Source organism: Hippichthys cyanospilos, chromosome 9 (genome assembly GCF_059441005.1).
Source record: "Hippichthys cyanospilos isolate Australia breed blue-spotted pipefish chromosome 9, RoL_Hcya_1.0, whole genome shotgun sequence".
NCBI lineage: Eukaryota > Metazoa > Chordata > Actinopteri > Syngnathiformes > Syngnathidae > Hippichthys > Hippichthys cyanospilos.
In genome coordinates this window covers 23,340,476-23,357,613 of record NC_142377.1, presented here as the reverse complement: position 1 = coordinate 23,357,613, position 17,138 = coordinate 23,340,476, and the positions used below count along the sequence as shown (strand labels likewise).

The 17,138-nt window shown below is 58.4% G+C and overlaps 2 protein-coding genes across 5 annotated transcripts; one reads left to right on the top strand and one right to left on the bottom strand.

The window, feature by feature from the left end:
* Nucleotides 1-800: 800 nt before the first annotated feature.
* On the bottom strand, nt 801-10,606 carry rbl1 (retinoblastoma-like 1 (p107)). 3 transcript variants are annotated; one of them, XR_015866531.1, is made up of 22 exons: nt 9,980-10,606; nt 8,993-9,126; nt 8,623-8,888; nt 8,425-8,553; nt 7,784-7,938; nt 7,388-7,452; nt 7,144-7,324; nt 6,310-6,476; nt 6,112-6,224; nt 5,908-6,011; nt 5,525-5,662; nt 5,293-5,457; nt 5,082-5,199; nt 4,190-4,387; nt 3,266-3,432; nt 2,974-3,150; nt 2,833-2,904; nt 2,672-2,765; nt 2,460-2,608; nt 2,214-2,378; nt 1,023-1,729; nt 801-984 (listed from the first exon to the last, which is right to left on the bottom strand). XR_015866531.1 is itself a non-coding variant. In XM_088422575.1 (21 exons), exons 1-21 carry the CDS (start codon nt 10,139-10,141, stop codon nt 1,535-1,537), a joined length of 3,114 nt encoding a protein of 1,037 aa, XP_088278701.1. In that variant the 5' UTR covers nt 10,142-10,606; the 3' UTR covers nt 801-1,534. The 3 variants fall into 3 exon arrangements, 2 of the variants coding, with proteins under 2 accessions (XP_088278701.1, XP_088278702.1); XM_088422575.1 differs by having other exon boundaries at nt 801-1,729; XM_088422576.1 differs by lacking the exon at nt 9,980-10,606 and adding an exon at nt 9,650-9,876 and having other exon boundaries at nt 801-1,729.
* Nucleotides 10,607-10,884: 278 nt separating this feature from the next.
* On the top strand, nt 10,885-16,589 carry podxl2 (podocalyxin-like 2). Of its 2 annotated transcripts, none has more exons than XM_088422579.1 (11): nt 10,885-11,134; nt 11,514-11,735; nt 12,036-12,091; nt 12,465-12,606; nt 12,672-12,781; nt 13,346-13,420; nt 13,976-14,159; nt 14,610-14,671; nt 14,741-14,923; nt 15,054-15,260; nt 15,546-16,589. In XM_088422579.1, the coding sequence occupies exons 1-11, from the start codon at nt 11,074-11,076 to the stop codon at nt 15,609-15,611; spliced, it is 1,368 nt and encodes a 455-aa protein (XP_088278705.1). In that variant the 5' UTR covers nt 10,885-11,073; the 3' UTR covers nt 15,612-16,589. The 2 variants fall into 2 exon arrangements, with proteins under 2 accessions (XP_088278705.1, XP_088278704.1); XM_088422578.1 differs by having other exon boundaries at nt 11,026-11,134; nt 13,976-14,132.
* The last annotated feature ends 549 nt before the right edge of the window (nt 16,590-17,138 follow it).

The following is a 17,138-nucleotide window of genomic DNA, read 5'->3' as shown; positions in this document are numbered from 1 at the left end:
AATTCAATCCATTCAAACGGTTTTTTCATAGTTTTAAAATAGACGGTTCGTTTTTGTCTCCGCGAAGCTTTGCAATTGGAAAATTTGCTTCCTAAATGGGGTCCCTGACAAAGGTTTGAGATACCTGCTTTAAACGATCGAAAATTCAATCAAATCAAATAAATAATAATAAATTATTAATAATACAAATAATAATAAAATGACCGGCTCTTCTGCCGACTGATCATTTGTTCGTGTTTGGCGGCCGGAGTAAAAATCCGAAGGGGCCACATCTGGCCTGCCACGCCTGCTCGAAAGGCAAGTCTTGACCCTCAAAGACAGGGGTGGGCAATTCCAGGCCTCGGGGGCCGGTGTCCTGCATGTTTTCCTGTTTTCTCTATCAAACACACCTGATTCAAATGATTAGGATTATTCTCAAGATCCAGCAGAGCTTGTTGATGAGCTAATGGTTTAAATCAGGTGTGTTAGGGAGAGAAAACTGGAAAACATGCAGGACACCGGCCCTCCAGGGCTGGAGTTGCCCAGCCCTGCTCAAAGAGGTGGCAATTTGCATAAAGTGGAACACACAGGATACACTACTGTTCAAACTTTCGTCGCAGCTTTAAATTTTCTCCACAACAAACACGTTTCAGGCCGGCGCGGCTCCTGCTTTTCTCTCTCAGTAAATGGGGAGGATACACACACTAAAAAGGAGAAAAAGTAAAATAAAATACGCCATTTTAAATCACCTGGTGGATTTTAGAAAGGTGTGTAGTCTCCTAGAAATAAAACGGGACAAATTCATCGAGGGCAAAAAGAGGTGCCGAAAGTTTGCTGTCATTTTAATGTTTGTTTGCACAATATTAGGCATCACGCAGTCAATAGAAAGTGGTACAATCACTTCAAAAACACACTGCTTTTTTTTTCCCCCAATGGATTTCACTTCAGTAAGTCAACCTACTAAGTAACAAACGATTATGAATCGGTCCAACACATCTGAAGATGCTACACACACACACACACACACACACACACACACACACACACACACACACACACACACACACACACACACGTGTAGTAGATTCCAACTGAAACACTAAAAATCCATCAAAAACATTTTCGTCATCATTTTGATGGACGTTCGTAACATATTAACAGTTAGCATAGCCGGTTCTAGTTCTGGACTTGAGTGGGGCAAACGGCACAAGCATACGCGTTTATTTTAAGTCTTTTGGCGGGTTTCGCCAGCGAAGCTCCGCGGCCACTGGTGACGCGACGCGACGCAATCAGCTAAGAAACATTTAGCGCGTCACATTGAGCAGCCGTGTTAGCATTGGCTCTGTCCTGAGGGGACCTGTTGGCGTGCTAGCATTTGCTTCACAGCGACCCGCCACGTGACGGTCAGCGTGCCGATTCCTCGTCAAGCCGGTTGAACGGCTCGCGCTACCGCGCCGACGGTCCCGCGAGGGCGTTAACGCCGGTAAGCAAGCGTTAGCTCCGCAGTTGCTAAAGCGAACGGGCGTTAGGGAGTTGACGAATTCTCGCCGGCCCGTCAGTGGCTCTGCCTCTCCGACACGACGTCCTGGAGCCTCTTGAGCAAAATGTCGGGGCCGCCGCTGTTCTCGGGACACGCCCGCTTGCTGGGGGAGTCGCAGGTTGACGACATCATCGGTTCGCCCTCCATGCCGAGGGCTCTCTTGCGGCCGTTGCAGCCTTGACGCAACATGCGGTTGATATCCGAAAGATCCTGACGCGGGAAGGAGGCGGCCTTAGCGATTCGGCTCGGGCGCTATTATTTCCTCGTCAACAATTCAAGATAGGCCGCCATCTCATCGCGCGGATCGCATTCGAGGAGCGGCCGACCGTCGACAAAACAAAGTCGGCCCGCGAAATGACTTCTCGCAAACCTGGCGGCGGCGCAAGTGCGTCGGGAATCAACTCCTGCGCCGCCGGCCAAGTAAAAATGGATCTTTGACATCCACGGCCGTCACCGGCGGCGAACGAGTTGAGGTTTTCTTCCGTGAAATAGGAAGTAATAACAAGCATTAAAGTCATCAATTCGGCTGGGAATTCAATCATTCCAATTAGCAATCGCTCACTTGGTCAAACGGAAGCATTTTATACCCGAGTAATTTGAAGAAGTAAAAAGTGCTACGTCAAGGCTTTTTGGTAAAAGTGGAGCCAATTAGGACTGTTTGGGGCTAGCGACGCAGCGAGATCAGGGGACTTACCTTGGACGGGCTGCTGTTGATGCGGAAGGTGAAGGAGTTTGGCGTCAGGCCGCCCGCGGACGCTTTGTGGGGCGACACGTAAACGCAATGACGCTGAGACACTCTGCGAGGAGACGGCGGGTGGCACCGCACAGACGGGAACGGCGAGGCGGGCGGGGCGTCCGCCTGCCGCGCGCACGCAAACGGCAAGTCAATCTCCAGCCGTGGGAAGGAAGCGCGCGCGTGCGCGCGGACGTGGGCGCGCACCCCGTTGTGGCGCGAGGCGTATCGGACGGCGAAACTTTTCATCTTCAGCACGTAGACGTTGTTGTAAAACTGGATCAGGTCGCCGCGCTCCTCCTCGACCGACTGCCCGTCGCCGCCGCCGCCGCCGCCGCCGCGCGTCTTCTCGGTAGCTGCCCAAAGGAAAAGGCTTGGCGGTCGGGTCGGCGTTAGCTACGGGAGGCTGGCTTACGTACGTTCGGCGCCCAGTGCGGGATCGACCTCCATGTTCTCGTCTGACGGCGCCGCCTGCCGTCTAGGGGTGCGATGCAGGAGGACGCTGCGGTACACCTGCGCACATTGCGCCGTGTTACCGCGGCAACAGACCGGTTGCGACTCCGGGCGGGCGGGTCCTCACGTGGCTGCCGGCCTGCGGCTGGCTGCGGTAGCACCTCATGATGTCCTGGAACGTGTACGCCTCCTTGGAGATCTGCGCCGGGCGCCAATCAAAAATAACGGTCGTGATGGAGAGTGCGCGCGTGTGTGAGCGGCGTGCAACCTTAGCGATGATGTAGACGGTGCAGAGGAGCATCTGGTCCAGGTGTCTGTCCTTCATGAGCTCGGTGGCGTGAAGCAGGGCGTGCTCGAAAGCCGTCCAGATCTTGGCGCGCAGCTCCGACGAGATGTCCAGTCTGGCGCACAGGTCGCGAAGGCGCACGCTGGCCAGGTGGTACACCTGCGGCGCGCACGCGCCGGTCAGAGGCCGGTCAGAGGCCGGCCAGAGGCCGGCCAGAGGCCGGTCAGAGGCCGGTCAGAGGCCGGGAGGCCCGCGCGGGCCCGCGCCGCCGCACCTTCCGGAAGAAGAGCGCCAAGGACCCGGTGCGTTGCGGCCGGCCGGCGGCAGGCGCGGGGAGGGGGCGGCCGGGCGAGGCGGTCAGCAGGAACTGGGCGGGGCCGCCGGCCGACGGGTCGCACGGCTGGACGGGGATCAGCGTGATGGTGTGCTCGCCGCCGCCGCCTCAAAGCCAGACCGAAAGGGACTCCGATTGGGAAGGCTTCAACATGATGTCATACATTGCCAACACCCGCCCCCCCTGGCAGCGCAGCCCCAATCATGAGGTTTTTGTCTTTTTTCCGACCCGATTCACTTTATTCGTTAACGGTTGATTCATTTGCGCTTTGGCTGGAGCTTTGTTTTACGGCGCCGCCGCCGGACGCTCTTGCTATGACATTAGCGAGGAAGGCTGTCCGTCTCTGTGAAATGTGGCCCGCCGGCGTCTGTACTTTCTTTGGAAGAATGCCCTCATTTGTAATCACGTGCCCAAAATGAGTTTGTGGATGACGTGCTAGGTGACGTTAGCGCGGAACATAGCGCCGCCTCGCGTGCGTTTAGCCTTTTTGTTATTTCCTTTCGGTAAATGTCAGCATATGCAAACGTTTTGCGTTGATGAGAAGTCATTTGCACCTAATTAAGGTTTCGTATGGAAATGAATTGCGTTCCTATTTCACTTATGTGATCGATTTCATCGAGGCTCCATTCGAACGGTCACGCCTGACTACCGCAGCGCTCAATAATCGAGAGGAGCCACCGGCCTCGTCAAACGAGGAAAAAAAAGGAAAAGTCGCCGGCGGGCAACGGCTAAGAACGAAAAGACTCGCGAGCTCTAGATGCGAACCCGAAAGACTTTGAAAGCGTGAGAGGAAGGAAGGCGCAAGGGACCCCGAAGCAGACAGCTAAGCGGCCAAAGGCAAGAGGCGTAAGCGGCGACTCCCACCTTGCAGCGGAATGCTGAGCACGGTGGCCTGGCCCGCCTGGGGGCCGATCTTGAGGGTGCCGGCGGAGCTGATGGTCAGGCGTTTGGCGGGAGAGGCCGCGGGCGCCGGCGGGTCGTCGCCGAACAGACGGCGCTTGGCGCTGCCGGCGGCCGGAGAGCCGTAGCGCTCGTGGAGCGACGGCGGGGACGCCGGAACCTCTGCGGGGAAGCGGAAAGCGGCAACGGTGCGCTGAAAACCTCCCGACGTACGGCGGCTAGCCCAAAAAAAACGAAAACCTCCACGAGGTCCCCGTATCAGGGGCCGAACCGCAAGTTTTCCCCGGTCGCATAAGGCGAGTTTCGACGCGCGGATGTGCATTTTCATACAATACGCACATTATTACCCTCACGGGACGAGCCGGAGGAGGGCGACGTCAGTCGGCCGTTATTAATGGCGGCCTTTTGGCAAATACGCAAAATCGTTAACTTGCCCAAACGTGGATGCCCGTCGACTTCGGGTACCTTCGGTAAAAGAAAGCCCAAGCGCGTCGCGAGGAAAAGGCAAAACTGCTCGGAGCGCATTCCACGTTACGCCGGCGAGGCGTTTACCGACCGCTCGCAATGTGGGAAATTTGAAACACGCTTCACTTGCGGCACTAACGGATACGGATGTATAAAAAATATTCACTCGTATAAAATATGAGCGTCGGTGCGTTTTATACAAACCAACGTAGAAAATACCATAATCTGACACCAAAATTAAGGGGTTTTCTTCCACAGGTGCGTCTTATAGACGGGGAATTACAGTAGCGAGGGCGTCCCGCCCCCCCATCGCGGACGTATGGTACACCAAAGCCTTAAGCCGGGGGCGTAACCTGCGTTTCTTCTTCCGACGCGGCGTCGCGCAGCTCACCTTTTCGCACGCTGGAGCGCACCTCCCTGAGGCGAGGATGCACGATGGGCGACAGCGCCACCAGGGGCAGGTGGGACTGGGCGCCGCCGGCGGAGTCCAGGCTGGACGGAAAGTTCACCTGGCAAGGCGAGGGGAGAAAAAGCCCCCGAGAGTCGAGGGCCGAGGACAAACCCGGGACCCGACGTTCCGTTTCGGTCCGGAAAACACCCACCTCCTCCACGGTGGGCACCCTGTCGCCGGCGGCGCTCAAGGCGCTCCACAGGGCCGAGTCGGAGCTCCAGGCCCGGCTCTCCAGCACCTGCTCCTCCACCTGGTTCAGATGCTTGACCACGTCTCGGGACAGGCCTTCCTCGGCGCGGATGAACACCTCGATCACCTGCCGGGACGCCCGAGCCGTCAGGCGCCGCGCCCGGTCGCCGGCCGGCCGGCCGGCCTGCGCGCACCTTGAAGAAGTAGAAGGGGGCCAGCTGGAAGGCCTTGATGATCCACGGGAAAGTCCGCCGCGAGCTGTACGAGAAGAGCACCACCTCCAAGCAACACGCCAGAAGGGAGCGGTGGAAGATGTCCTGCTCCAGCAGAGCCTGCGGCGCGCGCGACAAAGGCCGAGGACGTCAGCGCGCGCGGAAGCCCGGCGCCGGCGGAGCACGGAACGAGTTCCAATTGGAACTTCGAGTTTCGGATCGCGAGCCGTCTTCAAGCGGAACTCTTTCGGTGGCCGGACTTATGGGAACCTCCGACACAAACCACGAGTCCAACAACAAGGAGTTTGACAGCCCTGGACCGAGCGCTCCGGAACGGCGGGCGCGACGGGAGGTCTCACGCGTACGCTCATGTCTTTTCCCTGGAGCCTCTTGGTCTCCTGCATCAAAACGCTCTCCAGAACTTTGTAGAAGAGGATCTCGGCCAGCTTCAGACGACTCTCTGCGAAATCTGAAAAGGAGAGCATTCTGCCGTTTAGCGTCCCGCGCAAAGAGGGTTAGGTGGCCACACAGGCGGATGATGTACGGACGGATGGAAAACGGCGGCGTACCGATGTGCGAGCCGGCCGAGTCGTCCGAGTCTTCGGTGTAACGTTCTTTGAAGCTCTGGCCCAGCGCCTTGACCCGGTTCGCGATGAACTCCGTGGGGTCTCTGGAACACGACCTGAAGGCCCGAGCACATTCGCTTCCTCAGCGCGGCTGCCGGACGGCGAAAATCCGAGGAGAGGAATGAAAAAAGGCCGGGTTACTTGAAGACGCGCAGCAGCTGCTCGCCGGGCGCGCTCCTGAGCCCGGCCACCATGCTCTGAAGACGGCTGACGCCCTGCGTGGCCGACGACACCGGCGTCGCCGCCGCGTCCTTCTCCTTCAGGTACGCGCGACCCGTCAGCGGCGTGGAGGGCGCCAGGGAGGCCGACTGCACACAGTACAGCGCGGCTCCCCGTCAGCGCTCGCGCCTTTTTCCCTTCGCGCCGCTTGGTCGCGCACGTCGCGGCCCCTCCGCCCGAGCGTCTCGGCCTCGCGTTCGTTAGCCTCTTCCCGTTAGTCGGAACGGAAGTTTTCCGTTAGCGAGTTCCGGCTCCGGTCGGCCGGGTCCCGTTTCGAGTGGCGCGGGCGAGACTCTTTCGGCATCGGCGCCCCCGAGGGCCCGCGCTCCTTCGGACACCGGTGCGTTTGCGCAACCGTCGGCGCGGCTTCGTTAGCGTTAGCGAGTTCCGGCTCCGGTTTAGTCGGCGCCTTTTCCTTAGCGTTGGCGGGGCCCCGCTTCCGGCGACTCTCCATACGTCTTCGATAGCATTAGCGCGTTCTTTTTTCGGTCGGTCGCTAACTCGTCATTTCCGCGGGCGCGGTCCTACGTCGCCGCCGGCGATCGTCGGCACCCGTTCCGGGCTAGCCCCGGCGCCTCTCTGTTCGTATTTGTTCTCGCGGGAGGCGGCGCGCTTTTGTCGGCGCGTGACGCGTGGTTCCCTCGATGCCAGCGGCTACGCGTTTGCACCCGCGCGCCCCCGTTCCAGCCGGCGTTAGCGTCTTCCCGTTAGCACGCGCCGTTTGAGTTAGCGGGCGGCCGGCGAGCCGTGTTCGACCTTCTCCACGTGACGCTGCAGCTGCGCGCCGGCGGTCCGTCCGGCGCCCGAGGCGGCGGGCCGCTGGAAACCTTTCCCGGGGGTTCCGATTTCCTCCTCGGCGTCGGCGTCCAGGAAGATGCGCTCGTCGAAGTCCCCCGCCGTCAACACGTACTCCTCGTACTCGCGGTTGAGCGATTTGCTGAAAGCGAAACCGCCGTACGCCGTCAGGCCGGCGCGACGTGAAAAATCAGTCGCCACTTACCTGTTGTCAATAAAGTTGTGAGGATCCAAAAGTTCGGTGAGAAGATCCTCGTTGCCCTTCAGGATCTGAGCGGGAACGGCACGAGGTCAGATTCTTTGTCATACCGGCTCGCTCTCTGCGGAACGCTTACAAATGATGACGCCTATTTTAAAAATCTCTCGGGATGTTTTGGAAAGGATATTTTTCAGGCTCCGGCGCGCCTCGCGGCGGACACGGGTGGAAACGAGGCGCGGTCGGATGGAGGTTAAAGATAAGGTGTCGGTAGTGCTCGCGGGGATGTCTCGACGCCTCAACGTTAGACTTTTGTGGTAATCCTATGCAGTTTGAGCGATGAAAACTGGAACTTCTTAATAGGAGTCAAAGGTCATGAGGCAGGGTTGGGGTAGCTTGGCGTACCTGCTTGCGGAAGAGCTTGCGTATGTACGGCCTGAAGTAGTGCTGCTTGATGCCTTTGGCTTCCGCCACCAGGCCGTCGTGAAGCTCGCACAATCTCTCCAGCGCGCACGGAGGCGCCTCGTCGGCGCACGCCTGGACTTCGTCCCCCGACGTACCTGCCGCAAAAAAAAAAAACCCTCGGCAAACCGAGCCCGTCCCGGCCTCGACGCAGTTTGGAAATGGCGGCGCGTATGCAAAGAAGTACGGAGCGGCCTTTCGTACGGCGGGTGCTGCGCCACTTACTGTATATCATTGAATTTTTAAGACGCGTCGCTAACGCCGGGGGCTACTGGAACTTTCCAATGTGTTCTCAAATTGAACTTTGCGCAGAAGATCAATTTGAAGGGACATTTCAATCAATTTATGAGACAGGGAGTATTTGTTGTTTCTTTTCTTTTACTCCGCTCCAAATATCGGCAATGATAACTGATTACTTGTGGTCATACAAGCCCATCGCCGATTAAAAACGATACAAAATAAACAACAAACAAGTTCCTTTGCTTGCGGTCCGAGTTGCCGTTTTTTCAGTTTCTCGCGGTCGCTATTTGTTTTTTGCCGAGGACGAGAGGCCATCCTTTCCAGACGCGTTTCGAGAAACTGACCGATGAAGGCGGGGTTGATGAGCTCCTTCCTGTTGGCGCACATGAGCGCGTTTCCGAAGACCAGGTCCAGGCAGCACAGCAGCAGGTGGTACGAGTTCACCAGGTCGTCGCCGATCATGTGGAAGTTGCCTGGGGGGGGGGGGGGGTTTCAGAGCGACGTCGTCTTTTTCGAGGTCCGAGAGCGGCCGCCCGGGTCACCTTTGGTGTAGACGAAGAGCGTCCAGCAGAACTTGAAGACGTCTTGGGCGTGACAGGGGAGGCGGCGGTGCTTGCGGCCGCGGGGCTGGCGCGGCGGAGGGGGCGGGGCCTGGCGGAACATGGCGGAGAAGATGGGCTGGAACTTGCGGAAGATGACGGTGGACACCTCAAAGTTGCGCTCCAGCCGCTCCACGCGCAGCCGGAAGTTCTCGCACAGGTTGGACATGTCCGACCACTTGCGCATCTTGGAGAAGAACTCCATCAGGCTGCGGGGGGGGAAAAAGACATTTTATCCCAGAGAATGTAGTCTCTTTCAGTTGTTTCGGGGTTTGTTTTTTTCAGCTTTTCCGCTGCGAGTCGGCGCCCGCACCTGAGTTTGGCGCAGCGCAGGATCCTGGTGAGCGACACGCAGTTTCCCTCCATCGTGCCTTTGCCCACGGTGGGCGTGCTTCCTTTCCTGCAGGCGGCGTACAGCGAGCACGCCAGCCAGTGCACCACCTCGCCCTGTTGAGCGCACACACACGCAACGACGCCGCATCCGTTTCACACATACATTTCATACTGTACGTTTTATTTATGTGCGTTTCATTTATGTGTTTTATTTACCCGCGACTAACAAGGCAACAAAATTAGGACCCCCCCCCCCCCCCCCCCATTTACTCGCATCGTTTACTGACATCTATTCAAGGCGTGCCATTTTCTGGGTTCGTTTTGGATGTAAATTTAACGGTACTGCAAATAGTGACGTTGTTACAACCAAAGCAAGAAATAGAACGCAAGGAAATCCGGCTGTCAACGTCCTGGCAGTGCACATGTTGTCCCGGCAAATATTTTTTTCTGCAGCTGTCGTGGACATGCGTTAGTTAAAAAAAAAAAAAAAAAAAACGTTCGGAGGCTGTTTTACTTCATAAACGTATAGATTTGTCCTTGTGAGCGCCACAAGTACGCTTTAATCAGCAGCCAAGAGGAAGCTGTCGCCGCCTAATGTGGGTGACCTCAGGTGTTGCCTTGGCAGACAGTGCCTTACACTGAAAAGATGTCTCTGTTTTTCGAGGGAGGTCTCCATATGACCTCTTTTCATCTGTGAAGCCCTTTGAGACTTCGGTGATTTAGGGCTATGCAAATAAAATTGAGTTGGATTTGAATCCCGGTCATGCCCGCAATAACTTCTTCATAGGTTTAGCAATCTTAAAACGACACGCGCCACGCAAAAACTTCGGCAATACGTTCCAGATGAGCTCCGATGGCTCGGTGACGTTGAAAAGGCCGCGGAGGGAGCGACGCCCAAATTCCGACGTCATTTCTCAGCGTCGGTCGCCCTCGTCGTTTGTCGGCCGGCCGGCCGGCCTGCGCTTACCTCCAGCGTGTACGTGTTCCAGATGGCCGCGAAGTTGTCCATGGCCTCGGTGGCCGTGCGCTCGTCCATGTTGAGCTCTTGACACAGAGTCTCCAAACTCCTCCGCGCGACGCTCTCCTCCGCGCGGCCCGACTCGGAATCGGACGACTCGTCGCCCCGCATCGCGCTCGGCAGGCCGGCTATCGAACTCGGCAAACTTGTGGTGACCGCGGCGGGGCCGGGCTGAGGGGCGGCAGAGGCGGGCAACCAAACAAACAAACAAACAAACCAAAACACAAATGTGGGCCAGCCCCTCCCCCAAAACGAAGCGAACCCAAACAAAAAACGCAACGCTCCGCGGGCCGCCTATACGTCGACCTAGCTCAACTTCCGCTAGCGAGTGGCGCCAAAACTGCCGAGAGAGACCCAATCGAAGGCGAGCGGCGTGTCTGTCACGTGAGGTAGTCACCCAACCCGTGCTGCTCTTGTCTCACTGCTTCCGGCCGAGATTAAAACAAACGGCTATAAAATACTTTCGGCGTTTCGCAATACTTTTTTTTTTCTAAAGAATCGTACGTAGAAGACCCCTTTTATTATATGCTCGGAAATTTTACGGTCGGTGACGTAATCACAGAATTTGATTTCTTCCGCTTTTTTGTCACTTCCGGAGTGTTAAAAATAACCATTCATTGCTTATTGGATCCCCTTTGGCTCTCGCCATAAACAAACAAACAAACAAAAAAAAGCTAATCTGGGGTCCTGACATGTATTCGCGGCAATATCAATACATTTCGAGCTATCTTTTGTTTTTGATGATTGGTTTTTCTATCCTCGTGTTTCTCGATGGTGCCAATGGAGCGCCGTAAAACTTGAATAGCTCGCCGACCTTTTTTTTAATCGTATAGCAAATGTTTTTTGTCATATTGTTTCTTTAACGCGACAGAAGGTGAAAGTAGCACGCGTGCCGAAGTGCGAGTTGAGTAACGGCGTGCTCTAGCGGCCACCAGCGTAAACTACATGTCGACTTTCTCTCCTCGCACTCGCGCTCTGCGCACGCGCGGCTCAAGCAAGCTGAGCCGCGTTCACTCAAGAAGACGATAACGAGCGAGATCGCGATGAGGCGCAGCGCGGCGGACATGGCCGGCCTGTTGCTCCTCACCTTCGTCACGCTGATTGGTCAGTCTACACGCGCGCGCACACATGCATGCACGTGCGCGTGGGAGGCGCGCCGCAGTGCGGCGGACTCGCCGACGTCGTCCCGATGCTCGTTCGCATGACGATGCTGGCGATTTGTCTTGAGAGCCTCGAGCGCCGCCGCACGCGCCGCCGCACGCGCCGCGATGGACAGCGCGGTGGTTGTCGCTCTTGCTTTTCACGCGCAACCCTGCGAGGGCGGCGCACTCCCATCAGTATCCCGCAGCCACCCCATTTGTTGACATCGGGCCCTCGGGTGGCGATCTTTTTCCGCCCTGACCTCTTACACGAAACCCAGAAAACGTGGGGCATCGTCGGGCCGCGGCGAAGGTCCGACGTTCAAGTTGTTTTGCTTTCCTAGCGCCGGCGCCCCGGGATTCCTTGAGCCCGGTGAGGAGGGGAAGCCCCGCCGCCGGCGGTCATCGGCTCGCTCCCGTTCGTCCTCAGGAGGACCTCGGGGGGGCGCCGCTCGGCGGGGACGGCGAGTCCTCCCCGGAGGAGGCCTCGGGTTTCTTCGGGCGGCCGGAGAGGCGCGGCGTGGTCAAGAGGACGCACGCCGCGCTCAGTCTGGACGCCATGATCGGTCGGTGCAGACGCGCTCGCTCCCCCACCCACCCACAAAAAAAAAAAAAAGCCGCAAGCCACAAACGCCGCGACCATTTCACCGGACCTCCTGCGTACGATTCATGATGGCACGCGCGCTGGCGTGCCACGCGGCGGGCCGAGCCCAAACTCGATACGCCGCACGTGACGAAGGAGTTCGCGAGCCCGCGCCGCCGCGCCGGTGCCAGATCCGCGGGAGGGACGTCCCTCGCGACGGACGACGAGGCGCACCTCCCGGACCGTCTGGCGATATGACATGGGGACCGTGTGCCGTTGACAGGGTACGCGCCTCCCTCGGCGCCCCCGGACCCCGGCCCGGAAACGGGGCCTCGGCAGGTGATCCTTCGTCGGGCGACCCCGAGCAAAATAAGCCGGCGCTCGGGAATAGCCCAAAAGCGTTTGCTTTGGAAGCGCGGGCGACCGACTTTTCACCCGGCCGGCCGTTCCGAGCGAATATCCGGGCAAACCCTTCCGAGCCAATATCTAGGAATGCGCGCGCGCTACGAGAAATATTCGGGCCAGGTCAATTCTGGCGGCGCTAGCCGACGCGAGACTATTTCGTGGTCGCCAACCGGCAGAAAAGAAAGGCCGCGCCCGAGCGTACGACTGGAGCGGATGAGACCGAGGCGGCGGCGCCGGTCTCGCCCCCGTTTTCGGGGGGGATCCTTTTGAATGGCTGCGCTCCTAACGCGGACTTGTCTTTTGGGAGATTTTGGAGGCGGAGCTCGATGCGGGCGCTCACTTCAGCGGTTTCGGCGCCCTTCGCTCTTCGGCGGCGACGTCTTCCGACGCGGCGACGGCCATCCCCGAGACGGGTACCGGCAGCGACTTGGGACCGCCGGGGGTCGAGGGTAAAGCGAGAGCTCGTCCGTCTCGGTCCCCTTTTTTTCTTGTGACTGTGGAGCCCTTCCCGCAGACCGGACCGGCAACGCAACCGGCGGCGCCGGCAGGTGGCCTTGGCGTGCCCCGGAGGAGGAAGGGGAAGGAGGGGAAAGCCGGGCCGCGGATGAGACCGGCCGGGACCGGGTGAGCGCGCCCCCTGGGCGTACGTTTCTCCAGCGCCCGTTCCAAAGTCGGGCCGCTTGGAAACCCTCCCGGGTGACTTCCGGGGCTCCGTCCCGGGGCTCCGTCCCGGGGCTCCGTCCCGGGGCTCCGTCCCGGGGCTCCGTCCCGGGGCTCCGTCCCGGGGCGCCGTCCCGGGGCTCCGTCCCGGGGCGCCGTCCCGGGGCTCCGTCCCGGGGCGCCGTCCCGGGGCTCCGTCCCGGGGCGCCGTCCCGGGGCCTCCCCTTTTCATAACTTCCATGCAAACATACAGGTACACAATTAGGCTCTACGGGACCACTACGGGAAGTATGAGGGCTGATTTTGACCGGCTTGAAAGCAGAGATGCGAGGAATTAACGCAGTCACGGGGACAGTTTGGGTCAGCTTGAAAAACGGCGGGCCTACCGTGGCAGAGGAGGGGGTCGGGGCGCCGAGCGACGACGGCCGGCGGGAGGAAAAAAAGTCAAACGCCCACCTCTGACATTTGCCAGATAGACCCGGAAGTCCGGAGCGGCTATCTGGCGCTCACGTTGTTTTCCGACGGCAGGTGGTGTGCGTGGACTGGACCCGGCCCGGAGGACGCGGCTACGTCGTCCTCAACATGACGCGCAATCTCAACTGCGTGAGTGCGAGCCAACGCCGAAGCCTCGCGACGGGCGCGTCCCTCGTCCGCCTTTTCCAAATTCCCTTCTAAACTTTTGCGACTCTGCTATTTGTCTTCGGGATGTTGACCCTTCTCCCCAACCGGTCGGGGACCTTCCTTTCGTGACCTTTGGGACTACCCCGCGCGCCTGTGTCGAATGAGACAAACGAGTCAAACGAGCGCTAAAAATATAAATCAATACGAGGAAGTGCTGCAAGATGCAACTAATTGAAGAGAATAAAAATAAGCTGCATTTAAAAAGAAGTCATCTTCGGGGCCGTCAAAGAATTTGACTTGCGCCGGGCGGTGGCGCGAGCGAGCCCGGATGCTGATGCCGGCGCCAAAGAGAACGCCGGCGGAAGCTGTTTGGCGGAAGCTGTTTGGCGCAAGCGTGGCTGACGCTCGCTTTCGCTTACAAGTCGCTGAAAGTGTGGCCATCGGGCACGGGCGCTGGTTGCGGCCGACGGCGCGCGTTTGACACCTGGGCGTCGATCGCAAACACCGACGCGCACTGCATTTGTGTGTGTGGCGCAGGAGGAGTTCCGCAGTGACGGCGGGGCGCGCCTATTCAAGACGATGGAGCGGCGCTTTGCGCGGCGCGCGAACGTCCCCGAGGGATCGTGGGTCATTTACCTCAGCAAGCCCACGCACCAACAAGCGCAGATGCTGATGCACGTGGCGTCTGAGCACGGTACGCGCGCGCCACTGCGGCAAGAAGGTACCGCTACCCGTCTCCGATAAACGCGCTGCCATGGCACTCCCGCGCTCACTTGAACCCGGCGGCCCGTTAATACTCGAGCTCGTCCGGCCGCAAGTTAGGCGCCGCTCGAACAATTTGGCCCCTTGGCGATTGTTAGGGGCGAGGCGCGCGTGTGGACGAGCGGAGCGCGTTGGAGCCACGCGTAAAATCGAATGGCATAAAAAGCGATGAACCGTCGCCTCTGCCGTGTCGGAGCCGCGACGCGGGGCCACTCGAGAGCCAATCTCCCTGCTACGGGTCGGGCCGAATTGCGGGGCCGCATCTTTGTCTCGTCGCTACCGCGCGGGAACTTCGGACGGGGCTAAAGTGCGCGCTGGCGACGGGGGGTGGGGGTGGGGGGGGGGGCTTTCCATCAAGTCTTTCCGCTGTCGGGCGTCTCCCTCTTCGACGGATGCGTGTATCTTCCAGGCGCCGTGTCCACCAAGGACCTTCTGAATTTGCTGGGAGAACTGCGTCTAAGTTTAAACAAGGTGACCTTTGCAGAACTTTGACCCGACCTGGCGGTGTCTCTGCCCTAACCCGGCACCTCCCGCGCTCAGGCGGGCGTCCGAGACTACGGCGCGCCCTCGGCGTGCCCGCCCCGCCGCGGCCCGTCCCGGCGCAGCGACTACAGCAAGCTCTTTGTGGTCCTGGTGGTCATCGGCTCCGTCTGCCTGGCCATCATCGCGTCGGGCTTCGCCTACATCTGCTGGCGGAGGCGCCCCCCCGCCGCCAAGACCACGGTAAGCCCCGCAAAAGATCTCGCCGGTCGGGCGGGCCCGTCCGCGGCCGGGGGCGGGGTTCCCCCGTCGCATCGGGACCGAACAGTAGGCCCCCGGCCCGGGCGCCGCCGTCCGCCGCTCTCGTTTATAGTTCCGCGGCGAGGAGCTTCGCTTCGTGGAGAACGGTTGCCACGACAACCCCACCCTGGACGTGGCGGGCGACAGCCGGCCCGAAAACCGGCCCCGCGAGCGCCGCCGAGAAGACCGGCGGGAGACGGAAAAGGCCAAGGGGCCCAGCGCCAACGGACTGGCGGGGGGAGACGAGGTCGTCGGCGGGGACGACGACCCTCGCTGGCAGGTGCGACTACGTCTCGAACCCCGCCTGGCTAGCGGCGCCGCGACAAAAGAATCTTAAAGAGGAGCATGCGGTCCCGTGAGAAGGTTCTGGTCTAGGGAGGCTTCTTCTACGGCCGGGAGAAGATTGTTCTCCCGCGATAAGATGGTTGCGAGGCCCAGGAGAAGGTCCCAGTCCCGAGCAAAGATTTTAGTCCCGCCCAAAAAAGGCTCTCGCTCAAAGAGGAGCTTCCGGTCCCGAGGGAAGCTTCGGGCCCTTTGGACAACAAAGGTTTCGTTGCCCCTCTAGGTGTTTGTCAATCGAGCGGCGGCTGAGGAGGAGGACGAAGAGGGAGAGGAGGACACACACCTTTGATGGGGCGCCGCGACAACAAAGAGCATGGCGGGCCAGGGAGGAGGTGGCATCGGCGCCGCGCTACCCGTTTGCCGCCGCCGTTCGCATCCTTTGCACCTTAAAGGGCGTCGTTTGCAAAGGGACATTTTCACCCTTCGCTCGGAGCCCGCTTGTTTTTGCTGCTTTGTCGCGTTGGCGGTGCGCCCAGCAACCGTTTCCTCGCCTGTCAATGCCGCTTGAGCGCCCGAGTGCACGGGTGTCAAACTGGAGGCCCGCCAAATACTCATCTGCTTTCTGGCATAAAAATCCCAATTTGCCTTCAACTTAGCAAAGTGCGCACTTCAAACTCTCTGAAAAATGCAAACAATACTGACAGATAGCATGCTAACTGCTACATGCTAACAACTAGTTTCTCACCATAAGCCAGGGGTGTCCTAACGTTTTTCTCCGAGGGCCACATAGAGAAGTATCAAAGGGTGCAAGGGCCACTTTTTTTGCTCCTTTTTTTTTAATTTGCTCATCACACCAAAATCAAGCCCTTGCCTATTTATATATTTGCTTTTTAAATTGCTTTTTCAATTTTTAAATGTCATATTTAGTGTATGCTGCGGGCCGCTTAAAAACTGGCGACGGGCCCCAAATGGCCCGCGGGCCACACCTGCGGCACGAACTCGCTAAGCTTGTGCTATGCTAAATATGCTAGCTGGTGCTGCGCAAACAAATCAAAGATCTCAATAGAGAACGTGCAAAGTTGAAACGTGTTTTGCCCGTTTTAGCCATTAGAACGTGGGGGTGGGGGTGGGGGGGGGGTCCTGCTTTACTGCCGCAGCCAGATCATGAACAAATGTGTTTGTAAACGCCTCCTGCTTGGCAATGTTTGCATTTGTTAGCAGTGCTAATGCTAGCACAAGTGAGAAAACATCGCGACCCGATCGAAGCGTCGCGTCTCGCTCTCGTTTGTCAGCCTGGAACGTGTCCAATAAAGTTTTGAAACTTGAATCCGTTCACTCTCTAACAATGACTGTCGAGTCGTCGTTCCGGCGATTGCACTTGGAGTTCGTGATATTCAGGGGAAAAAAAAGAAGAAAACTTCTGAAATCGGGTGATTAGGCATCGGCCCCTCCAATATTAAGACGGGTTACAACGGTCTCGGGTTACGACGTTTCGAAAGGCGTCTTGAGAACGGATCGACGTCGTAAGTCGAGGACCCCTGCACCGTATAAGTACACGCGGGCCCAATTTTGCAGGCTCCTTTTGGGAAAGAACTTGTCATGCGCGCTCAATAGAGGACGCTCGTGAGGCACGCGCAAGCTCGGCGACCCTATCGGTTTTTCTGGAGAAGCCTTCATACCAAATTGGAAAAAAAAAAAAGCCAAATGTATGAACGCCATTGTTTTTGTGAACCTCGTGCATTTTCGAGCGTTCGCTTGAACGCTTTGTTACTCTATCAAAATGCAAAAACGGCGTTTCTTCCCATCCGAAAACATTGGCGGAGGAGCGTGCTCAAGTATGGCGGTATCAAAAGAAAATACCGTACTCCAAACGAAT